The sequence below is a fragment of the Musca vetustissima genome, unplaced genomic scaffold (assembly GCF_032173495.1).
Source record: "Musca vetustissima isolate MV318-11 ecotype Yass unplaced genomic scaffold, APGP_CSIRO_Mvet_v1 utg39857, whole genome shotgun sequence".
In the NCBI taxonomy this organism is placed as follows: domain Eukaryota; kingdom Metazoa; phylum Arthropoda; class Insecta; order Diptera; family Muscidae; genus Musca; species Musca vetustissima.
Genome location: NW_026880846.1, coordinates 167,445 through 182,814, shown reverse-complemented (window position 1 = coordinate 182,814; position 15,370 = coordinate 167,445). Strand labels below are relative to the sequence as shown.

At 36.1% G+C, this 15,370-nt stretch overlaps 1 protein-coding gene across 1 annotated transcript in view; it reads left to right on the top strand.

Annotated features, from left to right (window-relative positions):
- The window catches only part of LOC133326725 (protein unc-80 homolog), a 52,416-nt gene that overhangs the window by 11,983 nt on the left and 25,063 nt on the right, over positions 1–15,370 (top strand). Inside the window, exons 3-15 of the mRNA XM_061535340.1 lie at positions 1,847–1,867; positions 1,935–2,270; positions 2,335–2,545; positions 3,190–3,281; positions 3,503–3,637; positions 3,725–4,035; positions 5,000–5,193; positions 5,256–5,428; positions 6,773–6,885; positions 7,580–7,597; positions 12,276–12,417; positions 12,485–12,929; positions 14,507–14,704. Coding sequence (XP_061391324.1) covers positions 1,847–1,867; positions 1,935–2,270; positions 2,335–2,545; positions 3,190–3,281; positions 3,503–3,637; positions 3,725–4,035; positions 5,000–5,193; positions 5,256–5,428; positions 6,773–6,885; positions 7,580–7,597; positions 12,276–12,417; positions 12,485–12,929; positions 14,507–14,704 — 2,389 coding nt within the window. The remainder of the gene's footprint in view (positions 1–1,846; positions 1,868–1,934; positions 2,271–2,334; positions 2,546–3,189; positions 3,282–3,502; positions 3,638–3,724; positions 4,036–4,999; positions 5,194–5,255; positions 5,429–6,772; positions 6,886–7,579; positions 7,598–12,275; positions 12,418–12,484; positions 12,930–14,506; positions 14,705–15,370) is intronic.

Sequence of the window (15,370 nt, the reverse complement as noted above, 5' to 3'; positions counted from 1 at the left end):
AAGTCGATTTATGCATGTCCGTCCGACCGTCTGTCTGTTGATGTTAAATTGTAAACAAAGTACAGGTTGCATTTTTAATCCGATTTGGCTGAAATTTGGTGCAGCTCATTTATTTGGCCCAAGGACGAACCCTATTGAAATTGGGAAAAAACGTCGGTTCAGATTTAGATATAGCTCCCATATATATTTTTGTCCGATTTTTGGTAAATGGTTCACCAAAGACCCTGAAAATCTTTCGATTTGCACGAATTTTGGCATAGCGTACTGAATTGTGTCCAGAATGATGTGTGTCAAGTTTCGAGAAAATCGGTTCAGATTTAGATATAGCTCCCATATATACTTTCGTCCGATTTAAGGTAAATGGGGCACCAAAGTCCCTCTGTATCTTTCGATTTGCATGAAATGTGGAACAGAGTACTGAATTAGGTCCAGAATGTTGTGTGCCAAGTTTCGAGAAAATCAGTTCAGATTTACATATAGCTCCCATATATAGTTTCGTCCGATTTAAGGTAAATGGTTTACCAAAGTCCCTATATATCTTCCCATTTGCACGAAATTTGGCATGACGTATTGAATTGAGCCTAGAGCGATGTCTGCCAAGTTTCGTGAAAATCGGTTCAGATCTAGATATATATTTTTTCGTCCGTTTTAATTTAAATAATGTGCCAAAGTTCTTATGTTGCATAACGTACTGAATTTAGTCCAGAATTTTGTGTGCCAAGTTTCGTAAAAATCGGTTGAGATTTAGATATAGCTGATATGAAGTAATTGACGCACCAAGAAACCAATATATGGCTGATAGGAACTAAACGTACCGAAATTAGTATAACTTAACCTGTGACAAGTTTCGTTGAAATCGTTTCATATTTGGATATAGCTTCCATATATATTTTCGTCCGATTTTAAGTAAATTGTACATCAAACTCCTCATGTTTGTCAGATTGACATCAAATTTTGCACACCGTACAAAATTGAGCATAGAATTACGTAGTTGCGTTTTCTAGAAGTCGATTTGTTTGAAGTCGATTTTCATACTTTTGTCCCAAACGAATGACATGTTTATGGATAAATCTAGTCCGATTCACATTTAGATAAATATCACAAATTTTATTTCATCCAATTTCATGTTAATTATGGTCTTTAATATACCCATAGTGGTGAAGGGTATCATATAGTCGGCCCCGTCCTACTTTACTACTTTCCTAACTGGTTTAAAAGTCCTAGTCCAAAATAACCATTTCAGATTTTCTTAGGTAAAATACCATAAGCGAAAAATGTTCAAAACAATGCCCGCTTCATTTTATGTATTATAAGGATCTTTTACGTCTTTCCGATACGAAGTGACAGCAATTTGACATTGAGAGTTCTCAACAGTTAAAACATCTCATGGTGGAAAATGTTAATCACATTTTATGTATTTTAAGGACTTTGCAGTATTTTACATTTACCTACGTTTCAGTATTTTTGGCATATGGGTTTCTCGAATTATACGCAACACCTGGAATGATGAATGGAACCGAAATCATTCGTTGATATTTTGTCAATACAATTTTTAATATTTATGTTACATTATATGTCACACAGCTTATCTCCGAACAACTTGAACTTTTGTATATATCTTTTATTATGTTTTACACGTACTTTCTTCTATGTTCTTGTGTAAAGTTAAATCTTTTTTCATACCATTTTATGTTTGATGTTTAAATGTTCTCTTATATTTGTGTTACAAAAAAAAAGTTACTCGAAACTCCCCCCTCACATACATTGCAATTATATATAAATAATAACAATACTAATATTAATAAAAATTATTAATTATTTTGCTGAAAATATTTGGAACCAATAGGAATCGAAGGGAGCGTGTAAGGTGAGTTTTTATTTTCTTCAAAATATTGAATATTTTCTAAATATATATTCATTTTTCAATTCCTTAGTCCTTTGAAAAGGTCGTGGTTCTGAATATACAATTTGGTTTATCACCTTCTCTGACGGATGGCCTGGCTGCCATACCACGATGGCGTCTGCTGCAAGCCGCCCTGCCCCATGTTATGCATTGTGTATCGGCTTTGCTGCACAATCGCGTCAAGGATATGCAGGCAATAGGACAAATTGAAACAACATTGTTGTATGCAATGCAGTGGATATTACTCTATGCGGCGGAGGAATGTGCTGGAGACGAAGGTGGTCTAGGAGGTGGTGGTATGGTCACGGATGGTGACACGAAGGGAAAATCAATGGAACAATATTTATTTTCGGTGCCCACAATTACGGTAAGATTTTTGCAGGTTAAATTATTGAAGGAAATTTTTAATTTTCGGTTGATTTCCTTTGCAGCTCTTTGTCTATTTATTTGCTCCCATTATCCATCATTTAAAGGAATCCGATTTCCAAAATTGTCGTTTAGAAAATGGCATTAAGTTATGGCAGGGCATGTGGGATAATCGTGCCCCGGGAGCTCCCTGTTTTACAGCTCCTGTAAAGCCTAAGGCACGTAATCTATTGTGTGCTCCCACACCAAAAGGATCAACAGATGTTTTTACAGGACGTAAGTATGAAAATTCCAAGTTGGATCAAAATTTTTTCTAAAGAAAAAAAATCGCATACCCTTGGGTCCTAGTTTTTTCTATAGAAAAAATTCGCAGACCCATAGGGGTTAGCCTTTTCTAAAAAAATGTTCAGACCCTTGGATCTTTTTTTCCAATGAAAAAATTCAAAGGCCTTTGGTCTTAGCTTTTTTCTATAGAAAAAAACTCGGAGACCCATGGGCCTTACAAGAAAAATTCACAGAACCTTGGTTCCTAGTTTTTTCTATAGAAAAAATTCACAGACCCTTGGGTTTTAGTTTTTTTTCTATATCAAAAAATTCGCAGACCCTTGGGTCTCCTTGGGTCTTGATTTTTTCTATAGAAAAAAATCACAAGCCCTTGTGTCTTAGTTTTTTCTATAGAAAAAAAATCACAGTCCCTTGGGCACAAGTTGTTTCTATAGAAAAAATTCACAAACCCACGAGTCTTAGTTTTTTCTATAGAAAAAAATGTACAAACCCTTGGTCCAATTTTTTTCTATAGAGTCCCTCCTATTGGAAAATCAGAGACCCTTGTGTCTTTACAAAATATTTTTCTATAAAAAATCATCAGAATTTCCTGGTTCCGATCTGAATATAAAAATTAAAAAAATATATCCTTTCAGGAAAACAATCCCTCAGCGTAGATGCCATGTCCCCCAAAGTCGACTCACCACAAAGTGTGGGATCCGATCACACAACGCGTCAGGATGAGGAGGTATGTACCGCATAAATAACATTTTCCGCCATAGCTAAAGCCTCAACAGCTTTGTTCTATGCAAAACAAAACAACAACAAAAACAAAAAATATCTTTTTCTATATATGTGTGTAATTTTTCAATATGAATGTTTGTATTTTTTTTTCGTTTTCGTTTTCTTTCTTTTGATAACCACCCACATACATACATATATTATGTTTGGAATATTAAATGTTTTTAGAGCTCTTGGGTGTCATCGCCCAAGGAATTTTTCCCCGAAACCATACCCGAAGAAGCATCCAGTGTTGAAGATGAACGTGTTGTTATTTTTCGTTTACCTTCTGCTTCCCATTTAATGGACAATTCGTTTTTTACTGTAATTGTTGAAATGCTTTATCGTTTACGATCCGAATTGGTTTTCTAATTTTCAATATTTTTTGTTTTACATGACACCGATCGATAGGCCGATGCTAGCCTGCTGACCCAACAACAACCACAAAGTCGTCGCGGCAGTCGCCAGTCCATACATTCAAGGGATAAGGATAAGCCGTCGACGAAATTTGAATTCGATCAGCAGGAGTTGATGCGTGGAGCTTCCATGAAGGAGAAACGTAGTGCCTCTGTGGAGAGGGAGACGGAATCAGATAAATCGGAAAGTGTAAATGCTGATGTCTCAGCGGCCACATTTTTGGATGTGGGTGTTATGCGTTGCCTGTTCATATCACATTGGCAGGAGGAGGGTATCTTTTGGAGTCTTCAGTATTTGTATAATAGGTGAGTGTGAGAACCCTTTAAGGTGGAAATGTTTTTACAGTAAAAGAATCATAGAGACTTGGATCCAATGTTTTTCGATAGAAAAAAATTCACATACCCTTGGGTACAATGTTTTTCTATAGAATAAAATTCACAGTCCCTTGGATACAGTATTTTTCTATATAAAAAAATCACAGACCATTGGTTCCAATGTTTTTCTATAGAAAAAAATTCACAGATCACAGGGTCTTAGTTTTTTTTCTATAGAAAAAAATTCACAGACCACAGGGTCTTATTTTTTCTATAGGAAAAAATTCCGACCTCTGCGAACTTTTTTTCTATAGAAAATAATTCACAGACCACAGGGTCTTATTTTTTTTATAGAAAAAAATTCACAGACCCTTGGGACTAATGTTTTTCTATAGAAAAAAAATCACAGACCCTTGGGTCTAATGTTTTTCTATAGAAAATTTCACAGGCCCTTGGATCTAATGTTTTTCTATAGAAAAAAATTCACAGACCCTTGGGTCGAATGTTTTTCTATAGAAAAAAATTCACAGACCCTTGGGTCGAATGTTTTTCTATAGAAAAAAATTCACAGACCCTTGGGTCAAATGTTTTTCTTTAGAAAAAAATTCACAGACCCTTGGGTCAAATGTTTTTCTATAGAAAAAAATTCACAGACCCTTGGGTCGAATGTTTTTCTATGGAAAACAATTCACCGAACCTTGGATCTAATGTTTTTCTATAGAAAAAATATTCGCGGACACTTGGGTCTAATCTTTTTCTATAGAAAACATTTACAGCCCCTTGGGTCTAAGTATTTTCTATAGAACAAATTCACAGACCCTTGGGTCCATTGTTTTGTCCATAGAAAAAAATTAACAGACCCTTGGGTCCAAGTATTTTTCTATAAAAAATCCTTAGTCCTTGGTTCCAAAAGACTTTAATTATTAGTTAATTAATTATTTATTTATTTATCCAGACTAAGTGAAATTGGTGAAGAAGCTGCCATTTCCATAAATCAACCACGAAAACGTTCCAATTCCTTGCCCATACCACACATCGAAATTTCCCTCTATCAGGGACCGAATAGTAATAATCGTGATAGCCCTGGAAGTTCCGTAAATAAAGATTATATTGAAATACCCGAACCATCCATCACAGCATGTTTAGCGGGTGAGTTCTGATTAAAACTTCCAATTAAAAATTATTCCTAACACCATTCTCTTTCCTTACAGAAGAAGCCTCACCCACTGCGGAACGACGTGGCAGCGAAAAAAAGAAACGTGTCAAAATGTCCGATCTGCGAGCATTTGTCGAAACGAAAATGTTTTCAAAATCGGAAAAGAATTTGGAAAAAGTAGGCCTTGATACAGGTTCAGCCAATGGCAAGAGACCACTGCAACATGCAGTAAGATAAATATTTATTACAACAGCAACAACAACAAAGCGTTTAAATATTTGTGTGTTTAAAACCACGAACCCCTTTCAAACCCGATGGCTAATCAATCCTGCATTTACTTGTATTCCCCCATTTAACTGTGTCTGTTTTGTGTGGCATGAGACCTTTAAAGCTACACCTACTACTTCATATTACCATCCATCACAATCCCACTTCCCTCATTTTGGTACTGGCTTAATGCATTCATAGGCTGTGTTCCGGAGTCGTACTCACAGCAAAAATTCTCAGAGTCTATAGAAAAAAAATTCATAGACCGTTGGGTACATTTTTTATAGAAAAAAATTGGCAGACTTTTGGGTCCAATTTTTTTCTATAGAAAAAAAAATTGCAGAACCTTAGCTCCAATTTTTTTCTATAGAAAAAAATTCGCAGAACTTTGGTCCAAGTTTCTTCTATAGAAAAAAATTCGCAGAACCTTTGGTCCAAGTTTTTTCTACAGAAAAAAATTTGCAGAACCTTTGGTCCAAGTTTTTTCTATAGAAGAAAATTCTCAGAACCTGGGATGTAAGTTTTTGTATAGAAAAAAAATTCACAGACACTTGGATCTAAGTTTTTTCTATAGAAAAAATTCGCAGACCTTTGTGTTCAAGTCATTTCTATTGAAAAAGTTCGCAGCCCATTGGGGTTCAAATTTTTCTATACGGCAAATATTCGTAGACCCTTGGGTAGTGGTTTTTATATAGAAAACAATAAACAGATCCTTTGGTCCAAGTTTTTGGCGTAGAAAAAAATCACAGACCACTGGGTCCATGATTTTTCTATAAAAAATCCACAGACCCTTGGGTCTGATTTTTTTATATAAAAATAAATTCCCATACCCTTGGGCCCTACTTTTTTTTCTATAGAAAAAATTCGCAGATCCTTGGGTCTAATTTTTTTTTTGTATGGAAAAAATCGCAGACCCTTGGGTCTAACTTTTTTTGTATGGAAAAAAATTCGCAGAACCTTGGGCCAAAGTTTTTTTTCTATAGATTCTTGGATCCATTATTTTTTTTTTAAATTCCAGAACCTTGGGTCCTTGGGTGTTGAAAACATATTTCTATAGAAAATATATACAACCTCTGAGCCCTGCATTGCATTTAAGTCCGTACCACCACAATCCCCTTAAATGTTGTTTCCTACACCCATTCGAAATATTTATATAACGCAAAATTGTTCCAGAATATATAACCTATTTTACTTGCATTTCACCCACGTTGCATATGTTTCTTGTTCAGTGTTCCCTTTTCAATGTTAAATGTATTTTCCCCAGTTGTTCGCCATATTCATAGCATCTTCTATTTTTTTTCCAAGGAATACCACCGGAGTTTGGATACTGGTGAAAAGAAGCTGTCACGTTCGGCATCAATGATTTCCAGAGAACCGGCTAGTAATTTGATCAAGGGCAAATCAATGCCTAGTTTAAGGTAAGAATTACTAAAATTATAGAACAACAATTTCCCCAGAATTGATGTGGTACACTTAGAACTTGGAACACCTATTAAAAAAAACTTTTTCAAAACAAATAACACGTAAGAACAGATGTCAATTGGGGGCGGGCAGAATTTCTTTTAATTTGAAACCTAAAATTCTACTCAAACCCAAGGGTCTGTGAATTTTTTCTATAGAAAAAAATTGGACCCAAGGGTCTGTGAATTTTGTTCTATAGAAAAAACTAAGAGCCAAGGGTCTGTGAATTGGTTTTTATCAACAAAAACTTTGAAACAAGCCGCAGAAAAACATAGACCCTAGGGTCTGTAAATTCTTTGGTGAATAAAAAAACTTAGACCGAGGGGTCTGTGAATTTTTTTCTTTAGAAAAAACTTGGACCCAAGGGTCAGCTAATTTATTTCTATAGAAAATAAAACAAGGAACATAGGGCTACATAACATTTTAATTAGGAGGTCATACTTTTACAAAAATTCTAAGAAAAAACATGATGAATCCACACCACATTAAAATCCAACCTCACTATCTGCACAAAATCTTGCACTAATTTATTTCTCTAAAAACTCAAAACAAATCAAATGCTTTCCTTTGCTAAAGCTAAGCTTTCCATTTCTTTCACATTTTTCTTTTATTTGTATCCTATCCGATTATTTCATTACAATAAAAAACCAGCTGTCTTCTCGATAGCGGGTGAGTTGTGCTGTTTACCAAAATGAAAATCATGTTCGAAATAAAGAAAAACACACACACTTTTATTTTGTTGCAAAGCAAAAATATATATTATTATAAAAACATCAGCACCATAACATCATTTCATTCGATACGATTTCACTTAATTGGCAACAAAAACAAGATGTTGGGACAAGAACGGAAAATTTTTGAAAATAAAAAGGTTTCTCTAACTCGAAAACGAAAAGTAAATAAATCCAAGTTTCTATTAGGCTTTGCAATGGTTAGTGTTTTATTAAATACTAGTATCTCCTCTATATACATCGACTGAGAGAACAACACAACGCATGAAGGTATAGAAATACCGAGGCTCCTCATGCCTCAGACCATCACCTTATAATTGTCATTCGTCACTTCTAATCGCCACACTTCCCTTAAATGAGTCGTTTATTTTGAAAGCGGTTTAAGTCCATTTTAGGTTCTGTTACACATCATGGGTTTCTAGACATGTTTAAGGGCACAAATCCACAAAAATTTAAATATTTCAAAATATGGACTTAAACCACTTCCAAAAAACGACTCAAATATAAGAAACTCAATTAATAAGAATTCAGAAAGTTCTGAGATTTATCCATCCCTTCTGGCGTTCGGGTAGCATAAAGTAAATTACGAGACGTTAGTACAGCCCCAGATATATTCTTGTTAGTGAATACCCGAAGAAAGAACATAGGTCATAGGTCAGAATCCGCAGAAACCAGCGTTCTACTCGACTGATATCACAACAAGGGAATTAAAATGGAAATCAACATCCGGGTTTCAATTGAATGCTTATGAAAATACCTTTCCATTGAGGTTATCTCAAACCGTTTGGAAAGTAGAGTCACAAAACTGGGGTTTGGACCCCAATCATAATCCCTCACCTGACTTAAATGATATCTGTTGTGAATGAAAATATATGGCCTCAGAACCCCACAAAAACAAGGAAATTCGGTCGCGTAACCTTTGTTGGGTGTTGAGATAACCCCTTCCGGGTACCCGTATCCGAACATTCGGGTCAAATAAAAGGGTAACCGGGTACGTCCACGAAAAAAAATATATCCTCATAATTAGGGCAAAAAATACTTACCTCTGGTAGACAGAGATGTCCACTAGCTCAAAGTTCGTCAATAGCTTTTCGATACGATTCGCATCTGAATCCGTGAAACTACTAATAAGTTTACCCTTAAGCATGTCACACGAATTCTCCAAAGGACCATGGATGATTGTATCTGCAACCTTCTCTTTCTATTGTGTCGAATCTGACAGTTACGGTAGCGTCTGTCAGGACGCTACGCCCGTCAATTGAAATAAAGATTGCCGAACATCTCGAGAGAGATTATGCAAAAAGATGACATGTCGAACAAAATCTGTTCCGTCCAGAAGGTACTTTCACGGAAGACTCTAAGGCGGTGTTGAACAGAAATTGAGAACAGAACTAAATTAGAGCGTAACCGGGAGTAGAGAGAATAAGTATTTAACCATCAAACCTATCGTACTATTTTGTGCACCAGTGTTCTAGGGTTGTTCCGTAGCGAAGTAGTTCATTGAAACTAATCCGAGAGAGGAATAATCGGAACTAGTTGCGACTCTCTCGTTCATGTAGTTCCATTTGTTTATCTCGTTTCTTTATTTGGCATTATTATTTCATCTGATTTCGTTCCTTTTTCTGATCTCATTCCTGTATTCTTCGAACTTTCTCTTCCATGCAAAACGTACGCTCGTCAATGCATTTTACAATCTATCTTTTTTATCCACCAACGAAGCAACACAGATCTAACGATAATGCAAAATGAGCGATAAACGAGAGATTCAAATGAATTATCTAGGACTCCGCTCCGTGAATAAGCGGAAAATCAAAACAAGCTGTAGAACGGTAGGCGTTAGTTGGGTTAGACCTATTAAAATTTTTTAATGTTGTCAGTCAAGAATAAAATGTTATAAAACTATCTAGAAGTTCGAAGTGAATGGAAAAATATAGTAGTTCCTTTCTAGAAAAGGAGCAAGCAATGTCGGTCCGCTCCATGAATTTTTTTCAAAGTGGAACTATGTGAACGACAAAACAAAAGAACTATCTAGAAGTCTGAAATATATGTAGGGAAGCATTTATTTCCTTTATAGGAATAAATAGAGAAAAAAAATTTCTCCGTGAACTAGATTTTCCAACTCTGTGAACTAGATTGTCCAACTCATCTTCAGCCAAGGATAAAATGCTATGTAACTATTTAGGAGTTCGAAGTAAATGGAATAAGAAACTAGTTCCTTTCTAGAAAAGGAACGAGAAAGATCAATCCGCTCTATAAACTCAACTCTACTATTGAGTCAACAATCCTTCCAAAAACCTTTTTACAAGCCAACGACCCGGAACTACTAGAGTAAAAAAGAGAGAAATTTAATTGAACCTAGATAGTTCAACTAATGAAATGAAGTAATATGGACCAATGTGAACAAAAAAGCGAACAGAACGACGAAAGAAGGAATTATATGGAGGGAAGGATTTTTATTATGGAACTAGATCCTTTCTGGAAAGGAAACGAGAAAAATCATTCCTAGAAAAGGAACAAGAAAGATAAATCCGCTCCATAAACCAAACTCTACTATTGAGTCAACATTCCTTTCAAAAACCTTTTTCAACGACCAACGAATCAACCCGGAACTATGTGAAAAATTAAAAACAAACAGAGAGAAATTAAAATGAACTATTTAATAGAACTATATGAAGTTATGGAACTAGTTCCTTTTTGAAAAATAACTTATTGTTCGGATCCGTGAATAAGCGGAAAATCAGAACAAGCTATAGAACGGTAACGGTTTGTTCGATTTGTCCTATTAAAAGTCTTTGATGTTATCATCGTCTTCGAAAACACTTCAATTTATATGGAACAATGTGAACGAAAAGAACGATGAAGGAGAGAGATTCGAATGGACTATCTTGTAGTCGGAGCTATATGGAGGGAAGGATTTTTAATATGAAACTAATTCCTTTCTAGAAAGGAAGTGACAAACATCATTTATATAAAAAGAACAAGAAAGATCACATCGCTCCGTAAACCCAACGCCACTATTGAAACAACTTTCATTCCTAAAACATTTTTCACCGTCCAACGAATCAACCCGGAATTAGAAAGAAAAACAAAGAGAGAAAGAGAGATTCAATAAACTATCTAGGAGTCGGAATTACATGTCGAGAAGGATTTAGTTCATTTCTGGAAAAGAAATTCGCCCCGTGGATATGAAAACATGAACAAGCTATAGAACGGTAGTGGTTTTTTTATATCATGACACATCATTTTTCGAAAACATTTCAAACTATATGGAACTATGTGAAGGGCAAAACGAAAAGAACGATGGAAGGGAGGGAGAAAGAAAGTTATTTGAATGCACTATCTAGGAGTCGGAACTATATGGATCGAAGGAACTATATTATGGAACTAGTTCCTTTCTAGAAAAGAACTCGACTACACAACTCTACTCTTGAGGCAATATTCCTTCCTAGTATCTGGGATAACTATCCAGTGGTTTCATCTTAAGTCGAAGACAAAGCCAAACAATCTATGAGGTTGGATTTGACCTATGAAAAATCTTTGATCCTGGCATTCGTGACACACCATTTGGGGACTGCTAGAACCATTTCTTCTGTGCAAGATTTAAACGTAGAATAAGCAATTATATGTGGGTTTAGTGATAAGTGGAGTTACGAAATATAAAGCTTAAACCCCGGAGCTCTTCCTCCATTCATCGAGAAAATCATTACGTGTGCTGATGATTGGAAGATCAGAAGTTTTGTTTTGTATAGGATTAGTTGAACGTCCACTCGAGGGATGTGAAAATATCTGCCACGAATTTTCGCCCACACTGTCTGCTACAGTTGGATCGTTCCGACCGAAACTAGTTCAAAGAAACTATTCTGCGAAAGGAACGATCGGTACTAGTTGCAGACTTTCGTTCAGCTAGTTCATTTTAATCTAGTCGTTCCTATTTGCTCTCGTTCACCTAGTTCTTTGTGCTCCAATCGTTCATCTAGATCTTACCGTTGCCAAAGAAAGATTGAACTAAAATTAACTAAAAGCTATGGAACCTAGTTCATGTTGTGGAGGGAATCGAAAAGGATCAATCCGCTTTAGGAATGAGATTTACCAACTCTATTGTCTACCAAATGGTCATCCAATAATAAACTACTCTCGCAGTTCTTGGCCTTATTAATTTGCCACTTGCTGGTAATTAAAAAAATTACTTTCGAGTTAGAGAAACGCCAACCGCTTTTGTCCCTTTCTATTAAAATTTGAAAAAACACCAACAACTACATTATTCTATTAAACTGTTATTGAGTTCAAATTGTGTTTTATGCATATTTCTTGCTTCTCATGTTTGTTGCACCACTTTATGACTAAAAATACCCCCTTTATAACTCCCCCAAAACACCCACCCCGAATCCAAGTAATTGTTTAACGAGTTTCGTTCCAAGTAGAGCTTTGTTGCTGCGTTACTTAAAATTAAACAAAAAATTATATTTTGTATATATGAGCTTTTTTCTTACAGTATTTACAACAATAATATTGAAAACTCATCCTGCACCATCATGTCATCTTTGTTAACTAATGTTCGGTTTGTTTTTTTGTCGATTCATATATTCCCCCCACAATGGAATATTGAAATATTGAAGATTTTACAGATATGTTGAACCGCCCAAGGTTATGAGATCATCACAATCATCGAGCCAGAGGACGACATTTTATCCACGAAATCCCATTATCACGGTGACGGAACATACACCAACACCATCTCCGGATTATATGAAGAGACAGGTAGGAAGGCAACCTCATCAGAAAAAGTTTATACCCCAAATATGTAACACCATTTATCTTCCTGCAGGGCTCCATTGACTCCCAATTGGATGCCATGAGCAGTGGTGGTAGCATTGGTGGCGGTATGCAGGGTGCCAATGGCTACAATGGCAGCATGGCTGGATTGTCTACCAGCAATGTGGGCTCTCGTTTTCGTGGCCATATGTTGCGATCGAATACCGATTCTCATATTGATTATACTGGAGTGGATGAATCGGAGGCACCCGGATCTTCGTTCTATATTACCCGTGATGGAGGCATAGATTATGAAATTGTATTACTGGCCGTATTGAATGTCTTTAAGCGCGATTTGACTGTAGTATCGTTGAGGGTGCTGGAATCAGGTCTTAATATATGTGAACTTCTATTGGAAATGGGTGTCCTCAAGTTGGGCGAACATGCCCATGAAATATCTATGGGAATCATAAGGAGAGCCTTGCAAGTTCTGGGTTGTCCAAATGGTTGTAATGATGGTAAGTGGATCAAAGAGAAAATATTATTGGGATAACGGAGGTTTTTGTATGGGAAATGTTGTCCGGATAAGGTTTCCGTATAGGAAATGTTATCCGGATGGGGTTTCCGTATAGGAAATGTTATCCGGATAGGGTTTCCGTATAGGAAATGTTATCCGGATAGGGTTTCCGTATAGGAAATGTTATCCGGATAGGGTTTCCGTATAGGAAATGTTATCCGGATAGGGTTTCCGTATAGGAAATGTTATCCGGATAGGGTTTCCGTATAGGAAATGTTATCCGGATAGGAAATGTTATCCGGATAGGGTTTCCGTATAGGAAATGTTATCCGGATAGGGTTTCCGTATAGGAAATGTTATCCGGATAGGGTTTCCGTATAGGAAATGTTATCCGGATAGGGTTTCCGTATAGGAAATGTTATCCGGATAGGGTTTCCGTATAGGAAATGTTATCCGGATAGGGTTTCCGTATAGGAAATGTTATCCGGATAGGGTTTCCGTATAGGAAATGTTATCCGGATAGGGTTTCCGTATAGGAAATGTTATCCGGATAGGGTTTCCGTATAGGAAATGTTATCCGGATAGGGTTTCCGTATAGGAAATGTTATCCGGATAGGGTTTCCGTATAGGAAATGTTATCCGGATAGGGTTTCCGTATAGGAAATGTTATCCGGATAGGGTTTCCGTATAGGAAATGTTATCCGAATAGGGTTTCCGTATAGGAAATGTTATCCGGATAGGGTTTCCGTATAGGAAATGTTATCCGGATAGGGTTTCCGTATAGGAAATGTTATCCGGATAGGGTTTCCGTATAGGAAATGTTATCCGGATAGGGTTTCCGTATAGGAAATGCTATCCGGATAGGGTTTCCGTATAGGAAATGTTATCCGGATAGGGTTTCCGTATAGGAAATGTTATCCGGATAGGGTTTCCGTATAGGAAATGTTATCCGGATAGGGTTTCCGTATAGGATATGTTATCCGGATAGGGTTTCAGTATAGAAAATATTATCCGGATAGTGTTTCCGTATAGGAAATGTTATCCGGATAAGGTTTCCGTATAGGAAATGTTATCCGGATACGGTTTCCGTATAGGAAATGTTATCCGGATAGGGTTTCCGTATAGGAAATGTTATCCGGGTAGGGTTTCCGTATAGGAAATATTATCCGGATAGGGTTTCCGTATAGGAAATATTATCCGGGTAGGGTTTCCGTATAGGAAATATTATCCGGATAGGGTTTCCGTATAGGAAATATTATCCGGATAGGGTTTCCGTATAGGAAATGTTATCCGGATAGGGTTTCCATATAGGAAATGTTATCCGGATATGGTTTCCGTATAGGAAATGTTATCCGGATAGGGTTTCCGTATAGGAAATGATATCCGTATAGTTCTATATATAAAAATGTTATTCGGATAGGGTTTCCGTATGGGGAATGTTATCCGGATACGATTTGCTTATAGAAAATGTTTTCTGGATATGGTTTCCGTATAGGAAATGTTATCCGGATAATGTTTTTCGCATCGAAATCTCTTTGGGAAATATTATAAATAATGATGTATTTTCTTTCCTTTCAGGTGTTCGTGGACCTCCTGCCGATTTTCTGCGCAGTCAGTGTCAAAAGATCCTCTCACGTCTGCTGCGCCATGCAAGCCAACGAACCAAAAAATATCTACAGGAAATGGTAAAAAATTCCGGCCTACAAGAGTTGGTTGACTTTTTCCATGCTTTCTGTGCGTTTTGTGTGGATCCAAGTTCCCTATTATCACCGCTAAGTAAGTTCGATATAATCGTTAGATCGGAAAGAAACCCGTTAGATATTAGTAATGAATTAATTTCAAATGTGATTCATTGAGATTAGTTGCATACATACATTCGACTGCGCGTAATTACAATGGGCAACAAAAACAAAAAAATAAATACGTATGTAGTTTCTGCCCTAGCCAATAATCTCTTAACTTTCATACATTACACTAGCAAAACTGTTACAAAAAAATATTTTCAAAAAATAAAAATTATTGCATGTTTTGATAAAATTGCTTTAATTGAGCTTTCAGTTGCTTGGAAAATGCTTTTTTGGATAAATTTTCGAAATTAAATTAAACATAGTCAAATAATTAAATATTATGCATGGAATTTAAATCTTATTTTGCTACGAGTAAATCAAAATTTTGTGAAAGAAAAAATATTGGATTAATTTTCTACTGAAAGTCTTATCCGGATAACGGTTACAAAAATTGTTGATTGCATGTTTTCCTCAGATTATTGGCTTCTTTTACTTGTAGCATATTATAGCTTTTAATAAAAAAAAATGCCTTAAAATTAATTTCGTTAATCGTTTTGTTCCCCCCTTTAAAAATCTCCCATCCATCCTTGTCTCTCGCTCTCTATCTCTTACAACAACACCGTCCGATAACGCATCTATTTGTTTGTTTGTTTTG